The 18,727-nt window shown below is 34.0% G+C and overlaps 1 protein-coding gene across 1 annotated transcript in view; it reads right to left on the bottom strand.

The window, feature by feature from the left end:
* GLU2 (glutamate synthase 2) overlaps nucleotides 1–18,727 on the bottom strand; it is a 42,520-nt gene that overhangs the window by 8,651 nt on the left and 15,142 nt on the right. Inside the window, exons 13-27 of the mRNA XM_021441680.2 lie at nucleotides 18,396–18,553; nucleotides 15,957–16,086; nucleotides 15,212–15,270; nucleotides 15,001–15,106; nucleotides 10,630–10,726; nucleotides 10,187–10,302; nucleotides 9,891–10,088; nucleotides 9,392–9,502; nucleotides 8,527–8,766; nucleotides 7,906–8,004; nucleotides 2,087–2,182; nucleotides 1,787–1,984; nucleotides 1,603–1,677; nucleotides 1,322–1,450; nucleotides 1,120–1,218 (exon numbers count right to left, since the gene is read on the bottom strand). Of these exons, the coding sequence (XP_021297355.1) occupies nucleotides 1,120–1,218; nucleotides 1,322–1,450; nucleotides 1,603–1,677; nucleotides 1,787–1,984; nucleotides 2,087–2,182; nucleotides 7,906–8,004; nucleotides 8,527–8,766; nucleotides 9,392–9,502; nucleotides 9,891–10,088; nucleotides 10,187–10,302; nucleotides 10,630–10,726; nucleotides 15,001–15,106; nucleotides 15,212–15,270; nucleotides 15,957–16,086; nucleotides 18,396–18,553 (1,911 nt within the window). The remainder of the gene's footprint in view (nucleotides 1–1,119; nucleotides 1,219–1,321; nucleotides 1,451–1,602; nucleotides 1,678–1,786; nucleotides 1,985–2,086; nucleotides 2,183–7,905; nucleotides 8,005–8,526; nucleotides 8,767–9,391; nucleotides 9,503–9,890; nucleotides 10,089–10,186; nucleotides 10,303–10,629; nucleotides 10,727–15,000; nucleotides 15,107–15,211; nucleotides 15,271–15,956; nucleotides 16,087–18,395; nucleotides 18,554–18,727) is intronic.

Genomic DNA, 18,727 nt, shown 5'->3' with positions numbered 1-18,727 from the left:
GTGACCTCAGAAAAACAACTAGCTGATGTGTTTACTATGGGACTTAGAAGTGGATCATTTCATACTTCAGTTTGCAAGTTGGGCATGTGTGACATCTATACACCAACTTGAGGGGGAGTGGTGACTGGTGTTTGGTAGAGATCTTTTAGGAATAATTGTAGGAATTATTGTAATTTTGTGTCTGATTATTAGGGCATAATATTTGTGATAACTTCTTGTTTTAGGGCTGTTTTAGGGTTAACATGGACATATATATATATATATATATATGTATATATATATATATATATATGCTGCTGTTAATAATTTTTTTATGACAAAGAATAAAAAACTCTCTTGTTTTTCCTCCCAACAGAAGCCCCCCTGTCAAGCAAGAAAGGAACGGCTCTTCCCACAGCAGAGTTTCTTTCTCTTGTTTATACCAAGTCATGAATCTTGTATTCTCTTGCTTTACAGTTTTACAGTGAAAGAAGTTGGAAAGAGGTTGCTAATAATAAATTCCCAAGAGAAATAGCTAAAAGCTACCAGCCACTATCAGTTTCCTCTCTCTTTTCTTCTCTGATAAGGCTCAAAACAAAATCATCTTAGAGTAAAGTCGCATGGACATTAAGACACCCAAGCCAACCTTACTTATCTCCCTTTATTTTTCTACTATTTCCTTTGTAATCTCTATTTTTCTTACACCTGTTTTGTCAAGGTAGTGCCACCTCCATTGTCGATTCATTGGAAGTGGTGTTGTCAACCGCGCCCCACCCTCCCCACCGTTTTTTCTTTTTTTTTTTTTTTTCTGTATTGAATTTCTGGCAACAATTTATTAATTTTCAAAACATTTTCCTTATCCAGCCATGTTGGATAAGTGTCATGGTGTATTGGAAGCATGTCAGCATCCAACATAGACATGACACAGATATGAAGGGGGGGAATGAGGTCTATCCATGCTTCGTAGACAACAAGATGAAACAACTGGAGAAGCAAAACTTTCAAAATCAAGTTAAAAGGATTTTAAGATCATTTGAAACAGAAGGATTTTAAGTCAATCTGAGTACTCATAATGATGAAGCTCCAAGTAATATATGCTACTCAGCAAAATTCATTTTTAATTAGTCATGCAATTGTTACCTCGGGATCAGCAAGTAAAACATCGTCCAGAACAGGACCATTTGAGTGAACCTCCTGATTCCTGATTGCAGTACTGCTCCATTTTGGTAATCCAACACCCTAGGAAACAAAGACAGTACTCATGTAGAGTGCAAATTAAAAAATAGCATATTCACCAGAAGAACACTTATGTGAGGAGAGAAAGTAATGATTCAATACATACCGACGAGATATAATCCAAATCAAGATGCTGAGTTTTCACTAGTGAGATATCTCGTGGTTTTAATAAATCTGTTCGTCCAATTATATCATCCAACTTTTCATAACCCATTTGTGCTAACATGCCACGCACCTAACCGGAATAAAATTCATTCTATTAGAGAGGCAAGAAGTCTAATAGAAGAATGTGGTAAAGCAAAAGTGAACATGATATTCCAATATGAAGTCTATATTGGGAAAAAATGCAAAAGCCAAACTGCATCAGGAATATGGATTATGGATTACCTCCTCTGCAACATATAAAAAGAAATTGACAAGGTCACCAGGCACACCAGGAAATCGTGCACGAAGTTCTTCTCGCTAAAATTAAATTAAAAAAATATATATTATAACAAAAGGTATGGAATAATATATTACAGAAGAGAACAAGCAATCATAGCATCAGATAAGGAAAAGGGTTTCCTAGGACCTGACTGGCAACACCAACTGGGCAATTATTTGTGTGGCAAATGCGAGCCATAACACATCCAGTGGCAATCATTGCCAAAGAACCAAATCCATACTCATCAGCACCCATTGCTGCAGCCATTACAACATCAACTCCACTTTTTAAACCACCATCAACTCTAAGAATTACCCTTTCTCTTAGTCCATTTTCAATGAGAGTCTGTAAAAGATCAGCAATTTGAAATTTATCAGATAGCGTCTACAATGTCTTATCAAATGAAAAATAAATTTCATGATCTATTTTGGTAGGATAAATAAATACCTGGTGGGTCTCTGTGAGTCCAAGCTCCCAAGGACCACCAGCATGTTTAATGGAACTTATGGGGCTGGCTCCAGTACCACCATCATGCCCAGATATCTACAAAAGCATATTAGAGTTGTTACTCGACTTCTGATGAATTCCTAAGAGCTATATCCAAAAACAGCTCTTTTAGATTTTGCTTTCCCCTTATTACATTTATTCATAAACTCAACGATATAAGCTCTGTAAATTCATAGTTAAAAACAGTATGTAAAGAAAATAGTCGCATTAGAACATCTAAGAGACAAAAAATCTAGACAATGAACAGATATCCAAACACTCTATACCATGAATACACAAAGCAGATATAAGCCTTTCAAGGGTTCCAAGCCTCACTGGTTCCACTCCTTAAGAAGTTTAACAGTCCATTGCTGCAAGATTTCTCTCATTTGGTCATGACGGAAATATTTAAGAACCATGATCAACTTAAATAACTGTTCTCTAGATGTAATCAATTTCACGGGTCCCACTTTGTGACAGAATAGATATTTCAACAGTTTAATCTTCTCCAGCATGCAGCTTTTTCTTTTTTTTTCATAATTGAGGGAAGGGGGATTCAAACCTTGCTCTTTAGGAAGGGAGATCATGCACTAACCAATGAGCCAAATGCTCAGGTGCTTTAAGAAAACCAGATGATGACTAGGAGACCAGTGCTGACCCACTTAGACCAACCAGTTTGTGACTCTTGAAATTTAAATTTCTTTTAAGAGTCTATTAAACTGTATTCTGAATATGAAAGCAGTGTCTATTAATGAGCTTGTAAGATTGAGATTTAAAAGGGATATAAATGAAACCTACAATTGTGATCAGAGGTACTATGCTTTGTATAGACTGTGAATATCATCAGTTTCATCTAGAACTTTCAAAATTGAAGTTTTTTAAACATTGCTGTTTCCTTGTAATCACTATTTCAAGTTCTAAACTTTAAGCTTGATACAAAAATGCCAAAATCATGCCTAAATCATAGAGCTTACGTTATAAAATTCAGTCTTTTTAAGTGCTGCCAAAAGTTAGATTATTTGTTAGATTTAATTCTAGTTATTAGAGTTGCATTTAGTTTCTATTTTCATGTTGTTTTAGGCACACTTACAATGTTTTTATTTGATCATCTAAATCTGCATAATTCATTTTAAACCCTTTTCAGATATTTATGCAATAAATCTGATATTTTGAATGAACTTAAGATCCAAGCATGAGATTTTGAAATGCTATGAGTTCTTTCTTCAACTATTATCACTCACTTGAATTTAAGAAAACAATTTATGACTTTTAAACTCTTTCATACACAAGTTAACCCTATTTATCATGTCTGTTTAGAGTTTTAACAGATAGAAATTTGAATTGATCTGACTTTCAGTAGGCATTAGGCTTGTTCAATCATTCAGCAGGAGGTGGAGCCCCTCTTGCTCACTGATTGTGAGAAGATATATGGACCTAAACCTAGTTGGCAGAGCCCCATTGTGGCAGCTTTGCCTATTTTGCACAAGAGTTTAAACTTCACTGAAGTGATTCGAGGGGGAATTACAATTGCAGGACTAATATATAACATGTCTGAGGATTTAAACAGCATGAGAATAATATTTCAAATTGCTCATTCACGTCACATGAATGCAAAATGCCCTATTCTCCATGTTGAATATGTCTCGAAGTGAATCTATGAAATTTACATTTGTCACCTAGCATTTTTAATATCTGAGGCATCAATTTAATAGTTATCCTTAAATAATTTAATATCAACTTTAATAGACCTTTTCTCTACACTTACTCTTGTCAGTCAAAAAAACCCCAATTTGTCTCTCGTTCTTTCTTTCATCCATATTGTTAACTAGGATTAGATCACTCACGAAGTATTGCACCTTATTAAGAGGATAGTTGGCATGCTCTATGAAGGTTTTGTGGAGTTGTTTTCTAGAAGATTTTATAGATCCGAGCTTGGCATTCTGAAATTGTTCTTGGATATTTGAGTAGATCCTCATTTAAAAACCTTAGTTTTGTTATAAACCAGTCTAAAGAAAATGTAGTTTTGTGCACCTAACTTGGTTATCCTGGTTGGACAATATATTTTTCACTTGGGTTTGTTTAGCACAAGTCATGATTTTCTTTCCTTGAAACAAATTTGAGTTCTTCTATCACTATACAGCCTTATAATTATACTGATTCTAAATTTTGAGTCTTAGAAACAATCGGAACATTTTACCTAAAGTTGGTCATTTTATAACTTATGAATGTTAGACAGTTAAGTACAATGTTCATGAGCAAAGGTATGGCTTTAATAGGCTTTTGGGGCATGATATTACATTAAAGGTGTTATAGAATAGGAAATGTGTAAATATTCTTTTATTAATTAACATAATTATTGGAATTAGAAATTACCATAATTGTAGGGATTAAGAATCATCATAATTATAGAGATTTTTTTTTATTTACTTTATTCTTTTTCTATTTTAAAGATGTTTAGGATGTATATATAAATTATGTATTATAAATGAAAGATGCTGATTTTCCTCTTCCTAAATAACATGGTATTGAGCTGTTTTAATAGATCTGTTTCCTTTGAAACAGAGTTCTTAGTTTCCCTTTTGCACCCAAACCTAGGTCACCCATATAAGGTGACAATTTGATCTCACAGCCGGCACTAGGAGGAGATTCACCTGCTGAGCGGCTTCTTCCTAGAATCCTGCCACTAGAGTCCCCACAAGTGGCTGTCACACGCCGCTTTTAGTTTTTGGTTCTGTTCCACACGCTGACCATCTGTTAGATATTCACTCTAGTCTTCTCTTCTGGTCTTCACGCCAGAAGGTTTCAACAAGATAGTTTGGTATTCTGGTTGGGTTTTGTTACTGGGTTATCAAGATGGAAGAATCTGTGCCAGAGAAAAAGTTAATGGTAGTGACTAATGTGATTCCTGTGATGACAAAGGTCACAGAGCATAAACTTAATGGTTTCAATTATTTGGATTGGATCAAGACAATTCGGGTCTATTTAAGAAGCATTGATAAGGACGATCATATTACTAATGATCCTCCTACTGATAATACAAGCCAAACTTGGATGAGGGAAGACACACGGTTGTTCCTGCAGATTCGAAATTCCATTAACAGTGAGATTATTAGCCAGATTAATCATTGTGAGTTTGTTGAAGAGTTGATGGATTATTTAGATTTTTTATATTCTGGTAAAGGGAATTTCTCTTGTATTTAGGAGATATGTAAAGCATTTTATCGTGCAGAGAAACAAGATAAGTCTCTCATAGCCTATTTTAGGAGTAAGAAAGGTACATTCTTGGCTCAAAGAAAACATGTTCTTGACTTGTTGACTGAGACAGGAAAATTGGGTGCTAATCCATGCAGTGCAATAATGACTCCTAATTTGCAACTTACAACAGAAAGATGGTGAATTTTTTGAAGACCCTGAAAAGTATAGAAGGCTGGTTGAAAAATTGAATTATCTTACAGTGACTCGTCCTGATGTCGCATACTCTGTTAGTGTTGTAAGTCAATTTATGTCTGCTCCAACAATTAACCATTAGGCAGCTTTGGAACAAATCCTATGTTATTTGAAAGGGGCTCCAAGATGTGGTCTATTTTATGCAAATCACGAACCCACTAATATTGAATGTTTTTCAGATGCAGATTGGGTAGATTCCAAGACTGATAGGAGATCCACTACAAGATATTGTGTTTTTATTGAAGGAAATCTGGTCTCATGGAAAAGTAAGAAGTAGAATGTAGTATCTCGATCTAGTGCAGAGTCAGAATACAGAGCTATGGCACAAACTGTGTGAGGTAGTATGGATGTATCAACTATTAAGTGAAGTTGGTCTTAAGTCTTCTTTGCTGGCAAAGCTGTGGTGTGATAATCAAGCTGCTCTCCATATTGCCTCCAATCCCGTGTTTCATGAACAAACTAAGAATATTGAAATTGATTGTCGTTTTGTTTGTGAAAAGATTCAGCAAAAGTTCATCTTTATAAGATATGTTAAAACTGAAGACAAACTAGAAGATATCTTCACAAAAGCGTTGAATGGACCTCGAGTTGATTATATTCGTAGCAAGCTAGGCATGATTAACATCTATGCTCCAGCTTGAGGGGGAGTGTTACAGAACAAGAAATGTGTAAATATTCTTTTATTAATTAACGTAATTATAGAAATTAGAAATCACTATAATTATAGGGATTGGGAATCATCATAATTATAGGGATTTTATTTTTTTTTATTTTCTTTATTCTTTTCTATTTTAGAGATGTTTAGGCTGTATATATAGATGATGTATTATGAATGAAAGATGTTGAGTTTTCTCTTCCTAAATAACAAAAGGTAATATTATTTGTTCCTACCACACACAGAGGACTCCAACAACTGTCCATTGCACTCTAGTATCATTACCCATGGCTTTTTGGAAATGAAAATAAAGGCAGTAAATATGCTACTTGTGATTTTTTATACCATTTGCCTAGTGTCAAAGCTAACAATCTTAGATCAACTAATGTCTAGCACATCAAGAAACTTTTCATTCAAGCTTCTTCATTGAACAGTCCATGACAAACAACTTTAGCAACATACATCTACTTTTACCGTTTTTGAAAAACATATTAAAGTTGAAACTAACCACAAAATTAAATGAAATTTTTAGTCTATTAAAAAGGCATGCTAGAGATTTTAATTTTTATTGAACATATGATCTCCAATTTTTCCTTGGATTTTATTGATGTAATCTTCGGTTAAAGGTTTGGCTTTCATTATTAACACATTTTATGCTTCCTACTACATCCTTGGCAATCTTAGAGGCTTTGTTGACTAGTCTAGCCATGAATGAACCAAAACTATCTTCCCACAATTGTCCTGGTGATGAAATAATCTTTTAGATCAACCAATATGAAACACCTTTAGAACCTTTTCTACTCAATCCTCTTTCCTAAACAGCCCATTGGCCAACACCTTTAGCACCATATATTTACTTTTACCTTTTTTGGAATGCATATGAAAGTAGAAACTAACCACAAAATTAAATGTAACTTTTTTTTTTCTATTAAAAGGCATGTTGGAGATGTAATTTTTATTTGACAAGTAATCTTCAGGTTTTCCCTCGATTTTTGTTATAGATGTAATCCTTGTTTAAAGGTTCAGCTTTATTATTTACGTGTTTTATGTTTCCCACTACATTCTTCGCAATCTTAGATGGTTAGTTGGCTGGTCTTACCATAAAAGAAACAAGACTAACTTCCCACAATTGTCTTGGGGAGGAAATAATTTTTTAGCTCCTAGATCGAGACCTAAGAGGCAACAACCATATAAAAGTTAGAATGTATGAGGAATTCTAAACAAAACACAGTTCATTCCAACAATAGGGGCCATAGTGATCCTGAGGGCAGACACATGTTTGCCTTTCCATATATTCATAACACTAGAAACAGATACTTGCAATCTTCATAAAGAGGTACTGAGTTAGGAGATTGCAATTCATCATAGTTCAAACTTCAAAGCTCTGTAAGGTGGTTTAAATCCATACATCTCAAGCAACAAGGCTTTTGATGATGAATAGGTGAGCCAATATACTCGAATAATAGAAGAATGCGTAAATGTTCAGAGCACAATTGTCAAGGCATAACCATTGTTGGTAAATAGTCTTCAGAAAAGGTTTATTAAGATTGTTATGCAATTGAACAAATCAGGAAAAACATAATAACAATAACATTCAAGGGAAGACAATGATATAAAACAGAAGTAACATGACACAGCTAAGAGCTCAAGATGCTGGCAATAAATTGTGATGATTTACCTGTATGATATCAGCATTACCCTTTGCAACCCCAGAAGCAACTGTTCCAATTCCAGCTTCTGCCACTAGCTTTACAGACACCTTAGCCTTAGGGTTGACCTATATTTGGCAGATATAAGATACCATTCTTATCAGCACTCTGTGGATACTGCTTTTTGTAAGACTATATACAGATTACAATAATAATTTGGCAGCTGAACTAAGAAAATTTGAAATTAGTTCCCTGAAATTTTAAAATGTATAGCAGTTTAGTCCAACCATTAACCTAACCTGCCTATGTTGCATTAAACTTGGTTTTCAACGTTTCATAGTTGGTTTCTGAGGAAACTGAAACTTGAGGAAAACTTCTGCAAACTTAAAATCAGTTTTGGTAAACCATTGGCTTTCGAGCTCATTATTTAAAAATGTTGAATGAGCTTGAAGACCAATTATTGATTTATCAAAACCGGTTGAGTTTCTAGAAGCTTTCCTCAGGTTTCAATTGCTCAGAAAACCAATCATAAGATGTTCTAAACCTATTTTGATATTTTTTTTAGTTCGGGTAACAAATTGTACAAATTGGTCTAGTTCAAGGACTGTACATGTGCTTAACTTTGGATTAAATATGAAGCAATTGATTACCTGATGCAGGTCAAAGATCAATTGAGCAAGATCCTCAATAGAATAAATGTCATGGTGTGGAGGTGGAGATATAAGTGGAACACCTGGTTTAGAATTTCTTAACCTTGCAATGTATGCACTAACTTTTTTCCCTGGCAACTGACCTCCTTCACCAGGCTTTGCACCTTGTGCAATTTTGATTTCCAACTGATCAGCATTGGCCAAGAATGTTGGAGTAACACCAAAACGACCAGAAGCAACCTGAAGAAGAAGTAATGCATGAGAAGTAAAGAAATAATCTGCATGACCTTGATACATACCAAAAGCAGACTACTCTAGGCAGATTAGAAAACTGTCAGGTTTATCTATAAACTTCCCATCTAATCAAAAAATTTAAGGCCCATCATGCACTATCCTACATGATTATGCAGTCTTGACTTTAGCACCTGGTGCCTTAGTGACAGATTGCCCCGCAATTGTGTTCATTTCTTCTTCTTAAATTTTCATTGAGAAATATATAAAATTAATGTTGCCAAAAGTAAAAGAGATGCATGTATTGAGGTCATTGTATTGTTTTTTTATTAAAAAAGATATTGTACTTTTTAGGCTATAAATTTGTAAAAGCAATTCTTATTTGTATTGATTGTGACAATAACAAAGCCTTCCACAGAGTATATAATATTGCATTTGAAACCACAAGGTAGCTGAGTGAAATTGCATTTATGGGGCTAATGCATAACTTATCCAGATATATCATTAACATTTGGCATAAATAGCAACAGGTGTATTGTTTCGTTATCAGTGCCTTAAAGAAAACCCCATGAGGCTTAAATGAAAAATTACAGAATCATATGAAAATGTTATAAGCAAAGTTCTGTTCAATGACCTGTTTAATAGCACTTGTAGCAGTATCACCATTTTGAAGACCTTTGAGATGAGGCAGTGTGGGAGAATACCCGTCATCAACATCTGTAAGTGGGCTCCAGCGAATCGGATCCTTGGAGAATATAAAAAAACAAATATTATTTTCTTCTCTTTTTTCCAAATGTTTGGTGGGTTAATGGCGAGGAGGAAACAGTCAATCTCCTAAGGATAAGAAGACCTGAACCAAACCTATCACTGCTTTCTACCACTTCAGCTAAGCCAGACACATTTTGAAATTATTGTGCAAAATGATAAGTTTCAAGATTATTCTGGTCTATAATTTGCTTGCAAAATGAGTACCTAATTAACAGTAAATAGAACTTAGCACTTCTTATATATTAGAATTATGCCTTTGGCCATTATCTCTTGAAGCACTTGCTATTTCAAAAGAAAAGGTTGGTGCCATGTGTAATTGCACGGGAAGTCAGAAAGAGTATGATATATATCCGGTCCTGGATTACCTCCCCGCCTTCTCCTGAATTAGACTTTCCACCTAATCTGTTCATAGCAATGGCTATTGCTTCATGAGTTTCCCTTGAAATAGCTCCAAGTGACATTCCACCAGTGCAAAATCTTTGAACAATGGATAAGGCAGGTTCAACTTTTCCAACAGGAATTGGTGCACGATCACTTTTGAATTCAAGAAGATCACGAATAACCTGCAGTTAAAATAATAGGAACAAAAATATCTCATCTAATTCTATGATGCTACTTGTATTGAAACAACAAAAAAGAAATAACGTATGTATTGACTAACATTGACAGGACGGTTGGCCAAGTGCTGCTGATAAATTGAATATGCACTTTCACTCTTCTGGCGAACAGCTTTATGAAGTAGTTTTGACATCTCAGGGTTGTTTCCATGATACTCCCCTTTAACAATTAAAATAATAACAATAATAATAATGAAAACGTAGAAGTTACTAAAAAATGAAATAGAATACAGTCAATAGACCATTGAGATTGAGAATATTGTTATAATCAAGGAATACCTAGCAGAAATTCAGCCTAAGATGATATTACCTCCTTAAGCTAATTCACATGAATTGCAACTAAATCCAGTACATTGTTCACTCATTTCCACAGAAAGTTCTTAGCACCACAATAGAAAGAGATACTAAATCAAGCACATGAATACAATCATGTATGTCTCATGAGTGCCCATAAATATATATATATATATTTGACAATAAGTGATACCTCCAGGTCTGAATTGTATAAATCCAAAATTTTCCAATCTTTTTGCTGTATCTTCAGAGAAAGCCTTCACCCAGAAAGACAAAGTCTCCCTTGCCAACTGTAAAAAATAGGATTTGCCAAAAATGAGATCAATGGAGACCGCAGTAAACAGCATAATAACACCTTAATCGACAAAATGAGATTAAAATGGCTCAAGCATGCAAGAACTCAAGCAAATTAAGTATGCCACCTGATGTAGAGATAGAGAGAAACAAAATGAAAAAATCAGAAACTCAAATGATTTGAAGAGAATTTTCAAAACCAAGGGAAATTTCAAAATCTCAATGTCTCGATATTTTCAATCAAAAGTTACCTAGAATGGGAAGAACTTAGGTACTTGTACAGTGCCCCATAAACCCTACAACTTGGTAAATAAGCAATCATAATAAAAATAGCAGAAAATGCCATTAACCATATAAGAATTGCATGTGAGCCCATAAGATGTAACAAAATTAATCTCAAAATAATTTAATCATTTAATCTGCATCATCCTTCTAAGCATAAATATCAAAGTACAATAGCAACTGGTTTTCTTATTTGACAAATGAAGAACCAAGCACTGAAGGGCACCAATGGGGCGCCCACTTCTCTTCAGACTGGTAATAGTTAAGAGCATTGATATTGACCAACAGATTTGGTAACTTACTAAATGATATGGCTAGAAGTTACAATTAAGTTAGTCCAGTGTAATCTCATAGCTAAACCTCGGCTGCATCCTTATGCTTTTAAGTTTTCAGTGCAAGAAAAAGTTACAAACCACTTTCTTAAATCAGCAGTTCTTTTCGAAATAAGATACACCTCAAACCTATCACTATCCATAAAAGTTCACGACAAGCCATGACACTTTTAGTTGAACGAAGAAAGGACCCATGTAAAATCAATTTCCATGACAAGTTGACAACAAGTACAGAAAAGACACCAAATGTTCTAATCCAATCACTGAATCCATCAATTTAGTTTAATCTGCATTGAGCTGAATCCTGTAGTTAAGAAGTCTAACCACTAAAACTAGTTCAACTATTAGTAGGAAACAGTAATGTGAGATCTTTCCGATGACTGTCATACACCTCGCTGTCAGTCTTCCGAAGGCTACAGGCAAGCCTTCCAAAGTCAAGCAGGTATTAAATGATGAATACATATCTCTGTGATATTGTTCAGAAATTAATGACAAGGGTCATTACAATTAGTCTAAAAGCCTCTGAAGTTCACTATAAAACCAGTTTTTGTGCAATGTAATCTCAGGTTTATCAGACCCAAAATATGTATTAAGTTCTGATGCTGGTGCATTTTCAATAACTTTTGTGCTTGAAGAAAAAACACAGCTCGTTTTTCTGTAAAATAAAAATTCCTATTTAAATAAAAAAAATCATGGATGACTGCATGGCTTGGAGATACCTCTGCTTTGCAGATGTTGAGGTCCTAAGTTCGTGTCCAGGCATTAGGGTGGGAGGGGAAAGGAATGTGAAGCCTTATCCAGCTATATAACCTTAGGATATATTGGAAGACTAAAATGCACTCTCTCTACTCAGAATTTATTGGGGTTTCTTGAAGTTGCCATATTGTGCCTGAGAGTAAACAATTTATAGTGACGCACAGAAGCAAATTACTTAAGTATAATCCAATATTGGATGCAAGGGCCGTAACTTTCTTGCAGGGAAATCAATAATGGGATTTTTTTCAACAATCATCCTTGATCCCAAAGGCAAGAATTCTTGGCAGATTTTACAGCAAGAGTTTGAAAGTGATACGAAGGTAGTAATCTCCAGAAAAGAGTTTGATGAAGTTGTAAAATTTCAAATCAGTGGAAGAATTATTTTTCTTTCAAAACTACTTCAAGTCAATCAAGTGAGAATTTATAGTTAAAGTACTGCAAATAAGCAGATTATTTGAAAACCCATGCTTATCTTAGTAGAGAAGTCTGATCATATAGTTGTAACTGAGAAGAACAAAGCCTCAACAAGGTATCCCTTGAACAATAGGTGACCTCCTTGAAATCTTATGAACAAAGAACATTGAGCAGATTGTTGAACTGCTGATCAGGGTTTTGCAAACAAAACTGACAGGAAGTTTTCTCTGATTTTTTGGGAGAAACTATTCAAATATCAAATGAATGGTTCACCATTAAAAGAAAAGATAAGGACTCCAATTCAAAGCGAAACAAAGTTGAATGAATTATGGTTTCTGACTCTAATTCTTCAAGAAAAAAAAACAAAATAAATAAATAAATCATAAAATGTTCCATGAAAATCACAATTTTGGAATTATAAAAAGGTGGAAGATATTAAGAAATCCCAATTAAAGAAAGACAACAAACAAACTAGTGATGGAGAAATTTTGCCTAATTACCAACAATGAATGATCGGTTATTACTTATTAGCTTAATTTTTCATAAAGCATCAAATCATAAAATTCAATATACACAGTATTAGAATCATAAATAATTTTGGACATAAAGCTGATCTTGAATGTACAATGATGAAGAAGGTACAATGAAAACCCTTTATGCTTGTTTGTTGAAAAAGAAAAGTGTTATATAGTGTTTTGGGGAGCAGACAAAGTAGTAATTTGACTGGAAATTACAACCTGTTTGTGAGGTTGAACAATTATGCCTGTACAGAGTATCTTTGAAAAAAGTGAAGGGCAAAGAAGTCATTGTTTTTGATGAATACAAAAGCATATTTACTCATGCATCTGTTAATGTTCCTAAGCTAATCGAAAACTTTCTTAGTGTTGGACAGCTGATAAACAGAGGCTATTCCTTGAGTTTTTGCAAACACACCCCATTAGGACAGGAAGAATGCTGTCATAGAATCAAAAATGGCAATTTCTATGCAACTCCATAAATCACAGAAAATGCTAGAAACCTCAACTTGTAAAGAAAGATCAGCATATCTCTGAGTCCAAACACAAGAGGTTAACAAAGCAATCTGTTTCAAGGAAAGACAATAAAACTAATGTCTATGTATAGTACAGATTAGCGAATTTGATCTGCATCTTGCAAAGAAAAGTTCCAGCATCCTGGTGATGTGTCTAACTCATTTTCAAAAGTGATAGTGACTGATGAAGAAGTTTGTTAGGTAGTATGGAAACTTGTTTGTGGCATGTGAGCTAAGGTTTAAAGACCCAAAATATTTATTGAGATAGTGAAGCAAAATGCAGCAACTTTTGTCTTTTGATGCATAATCTACCACTTCAAATTCCAGTGAACAATCTTTGATAGCAATAATATCAAGAATCCTCTTTCCACAAAAGAACTCTTGCATCTCAAATGACAAAGTCCTATCCATAGTTGTTAAAATCGTATGATACATAATATGTATCGTACAATTCAATTGATTCTATAACTAAATGAATTGAATCATTGTAACATATCATATATAAAGGTGAATTGTTCAATTCACTATCCAATTGATGTGAATTGCACAACTCATCTGATTCAGTGCAATTCACTTTTGCTGGTCCGTTCCAGATTGAAGCAGGCTTTTGTCTTACCCCATTTATATTTTGAGAATTTTCTTTTGAGTTGAACAGTTTTCATGATCTTCCCCCTTTCCTTCTTTTACGGAATCTATTCTTCTTATTTTATTTGTTGTGAAATCCAAAAGAGAAGAAATTCAGGAGGTTTCTATAAAACCCCTGTTGCAGAATAAAACTAGAGAGCTCCAATTTGGTCCTCCATGTTTCTGGCCAGAAAAAGAATTCAGTCTTTGACATGGGTGTTTGCATAATTGCCCCTGACGCTCTATTTCATGTTTTGATTTTTTAAGTTTTAAAGTTGAGTTTCCTTTTTTAATCTAAAAACAATGTACACAGCTCTGTCAATACAATTATAAATGCAGCCCTATACTTGTACAATACAATACAGCATAGATTATATAATCCATTTACAATTTATGCCACTTAATCACTAAATACTATTAATAGATATAACATTTTTTTGTATTTTGTTTACTTTACGCGTATAAATGTTCATTATATTAACCTTAAAATTTTTACCACACTTTACAATATCATTCTGTTCTCAATCTCAAATCTACAACAAAAGATAACGATTCCTGATAGGAATCTCGATTTGACAATCCATTATTTCCACTACACTGCACTAGTTGAACTTTTCTGACACAATCACCTCCAACCAAAGTATTTTCCTTTAAGGCCTAATTGCATTACGCATGAGAAATACAATTATCACTATAAAACCACAACATTGACAGTGTCATCTTAGCATTGTCTCGAATGAGTTCTAAGAAAAAATAATAAAAGACATTGTAGGATCACGAATTTTCTGATCACAGGAACTATTCAATTTAAAGAGCAAATTGTCTTTCTAACCTCATCAAAAGTTAATCCACCAATCTTCGACACACTCCCACAAAATGCAAGATCAACTATTTCCTTCCCCAGTCCATAAATCTCAAATATCTGTGCACCACAATAACTAAATAGAGAATAATGACAGTTAGTCAATTGTCCAAATATATAAAACAAATAACAAGGTATTCAAAATCCATATTATTAACTTTTTCCCATTCAAAACTCATACCTTGAAAGCAACGAGATGCCCATCTTAGAAAGAATTTTGAGAAGACCAGCTTTAATTGCCTAGATCATAACAAATAATGAGCATATATACGAAATGGAAGACAAACTGTGATGTAAAGGTAACATTAAACTCTCTCTCACTCAATATACACACACAAACACAAAGAAAAGGTCAGTTCTATGGTTTTTCACATTAAAAACAAGAGAACATTATGGCAGCAGTTTAAGGTCCCTTCAGAATTTGAAATAAATTAAGCTTAGCCAAGCCTAAAACAAGATTTAATTGTAGACTATGTAAAATTGACAACTAAGGTCAATAGCAACTCAAAGATTGGATCCTGAAAAACTTAACAGCAACAAAAAATTTTCAAACACTAAACCCAGAAAAATTTAATAGGGAAAACAAATTCCATTTTTTGACCTATGTTTTACATTGAAGTTATATTTTTGGCTAAATACTAGAAAAAATGTTTCTCTGTCTGTCTTCTCCTGCTGTTTCACATTATGTTATTGGAGAAGAATCATACCCCTATATCCACACTGTATTATATCCCTATTTTATACTAGTGCATAGATATTAGCTGTTTTTCTTACCAATATCACCCATTTGCTATTGTCTGACATGAAAATATAAGAAAATTAGTAGTGAGAATATAAAACATAGCAAGATGTCAATGCCAAAATTCCTGTAGGACAAGACAACAAAATAAGATCCCAAAATCTTTGTACCATTGGTATATTCTGACCTTGCAAAAGTTGGTCTGAGCCTGCTCAATTGTCACAGTTGGCATCTTTCCATTCCGCATCAAATTTACTGTTTTAGCACTCAAACGCCACTGCCGACAAGTCTCCAATGCCAAGTATGGACACACAGCACTGCAAAAAAAATATTAAGGAAAAAAGGGATGTGCTTCAAGGATAATAAAGAAAAAAAAAGGTTTCAATCGAGTACAACTTAGCATTCTTGATAAGGCAAGCATCATGAACCAAAGAACAGAGCACAAGAAACAAAACAAATTTGATCAAGATGGATATGAAACCTCCTGAGATAAGTCTGTATTAACCATGCTAAACAATGAGAAAAATCGAAACAGGGAGAGGTAGCCTCCAAAAAATATAAACTCCTAAATAAATGATGATTTTGCAACAGAGTGTAACAATGTGTAAATGTTCTTTTCTCATTAATAATTATTGCAAAAAAACTATCAAAGACAAAAATGAAGATTGTGGATGAAAGAGAAAAGGAAATACTTCATTATTCTTCACTCTATTTCATCTCAAATTTTAAACAAATCATAGTACATAAAGGCCAGTAAGCCAAAAGGTCAAGCTCAAGCCAACACCTCAAATAAATAGTGATTGGTTACACATAATCACGGAAACATCCCAAGATCATTCCCCTATATCTCTCTAAAAAAAGTTCACTTTTTTTTTCTTTTTCTAGGAACAAATCAATAAATAAATGCTAAAAAGTATAAAACCCATGTACAACATGAGAAGTTAAAAAGAGAGCACCTTTCGAAAAAGATGAAACAAAAAAAGGCTAAAATCTAAACATTATATTTAATTTTAAAAAAAAAACAAAAACTAATAGGGCGCTCAGAAAAGGGAGACCAACAATAAGAATTCCAATTGAAGATTCAAAGTCCACGACAGAGTGTTCCATTCATCAACAAACAAAACCATAAACAAAACCCGTAAACGTCCACCGTTTTCCAAATAATAATGTTTCAGCCATCAAAAAGTAGATAACTGTGACTCTCTGCAAATCCAATTACAGTTTTAGGCATCATCCAGCAAAGAATAGAGTTAGAAAACCATTCATTATATTTCTGCTGCAACAGAACAAAAAACAATGTTGTTGGTCTTCTCATCTTTCCCACTTATATAAAATCAACTAAATGACTGCTAGTCTTTGTTTAATCAAGTTTTCAGCAGCATAAATGCAACACCCCGATCAAAACAAATGAAGAAAATAAGTAAAGGCCTTCCAGATCACCATAGGAATTTCTGTACCATAACACCACACACACAAAAACTTATAAAAGAGTTGAGCACAAACTGGTTATTGTTCACATATCCAATAAATGGTATCAGCACCTTAGCACCACACCTCAAATCATAAAACTTCTTACTAAGTGAACATTGACAAGAATGAAGCTTCAACTCAAAAATTGAAATAACAGTTTATAAATTAGGCACCTATCTTGAAGCAAGTAAGACAGACGAAAGTTACAGGAAAATTGTGAATTACATTTTTCACCATGTAGTTAGGCTTAGGCCTACCCTTATTTTACCATGTAATGGTTTATGTGATGAATATTACACTATGGAACTTCATATTGTTATTCTTTCCATGAAACTTACGCATTTGCCTCAAACATCAACTGTAAATTGATCAAATGACACAAACCTTTGTTCAAAACATGTGCAAGCAAATGCACCTAAATAGAAGTATATGCTTCTCATGGTGGCATACTCTAATTGACTACAACCTTATCTTGAAAGCTTTCCTTTCCTATTATTCTAAATATTTGTACGTCCTTTTCGATCAGGTAACAATTTGCTATAACTAAAAGAGACAGAAGTGTTATCTTAAAATCCTAGGGACGCAAACATATTGAATGATGTAAACTATCAGGGAAATTTCGTGAAAAAAGAAACAAATAAAATTGTAACCAAAGTTTAATATCTAGCATCATCTCTTACAAGAAAAATAAAAGAAAACCAATGAAATCATTGACAAGGGTTCACAGTCAATCCATCTCTTCTGCACAAACTGCAGGTACAAAAACATCTCACGTCTTTCCTAGGCTCTCATTCATGAGAATCTGCCCCTGTATTACTGTCAGTTCAAGAAAAGAAACCACAGCAGGAACTTTTAAGTAAGTTCTTTCAATGAAATAGCGTTTCTCTTTTACCAAGCAAGTTTTATAAAAGAGCTTGACATCAGGACCTAGGCTCCTACAATGCTACAAAACCATCTAGTACTCGCATATACTACAATCTCGAGGACTATTCAGCACAGTTTAAGTATGTCCACCATATCTAGCTAAGTGACACACCAGTGCAGTATCCACTTCCATCACCCACCTCTGGGACTATACTTTATGCTTTTCAGTAAAACCAAAAAACCAAAAGTAAACTATTACTTAAGAAGCTTCAAATATAGAAAGAGAACAGACCTTGCCCCATATCCAATTAAACAAGCAAATTGGTGTGTGCTGAAGCACTGAGCAGTATCTGCAACTATGGAAGCTGACATCCGCAGACCATTTTGAATAAGATGTTGATGAACAGCAGCAACAGCTAGAAGTATTGGAATTGCAGGCCGAGTTGCTTCCTGGAGAGGTAAGGGAAAAGGAAAAAGACATCCAGAATAAAGTTCTGTCAGAGGTCTATAAGATCAAAAGAAAGAGAAGAAGCCAATTTTGAAAAGAGATTATAACAACACCAGTAAGTTACAAGGTACATATATCCAGAACTCTTATAATACACAAAATATAAAGACAAAAAC

Source organism: Theobroma umbraticum, unplaced genomic scaffold, assembly GCF_002168275.2.
Source record: "Theobroma umbraticum cultivar Fairchild unplaced genomic scaffold, ASM216827v3 scaffold_89.0, whole genome shotgun sequence".
NCBI lineage: Eukaryota > Viridiplantae > Streptophyta > Magnoliopsida > Malvales > Malvaceae > Theobroma > Theobroma umbraticum.
Note: the sequence above shows the minus strand (reverse complement) of the source record. Positions and strands in the feature narration are given on the sequence as shown.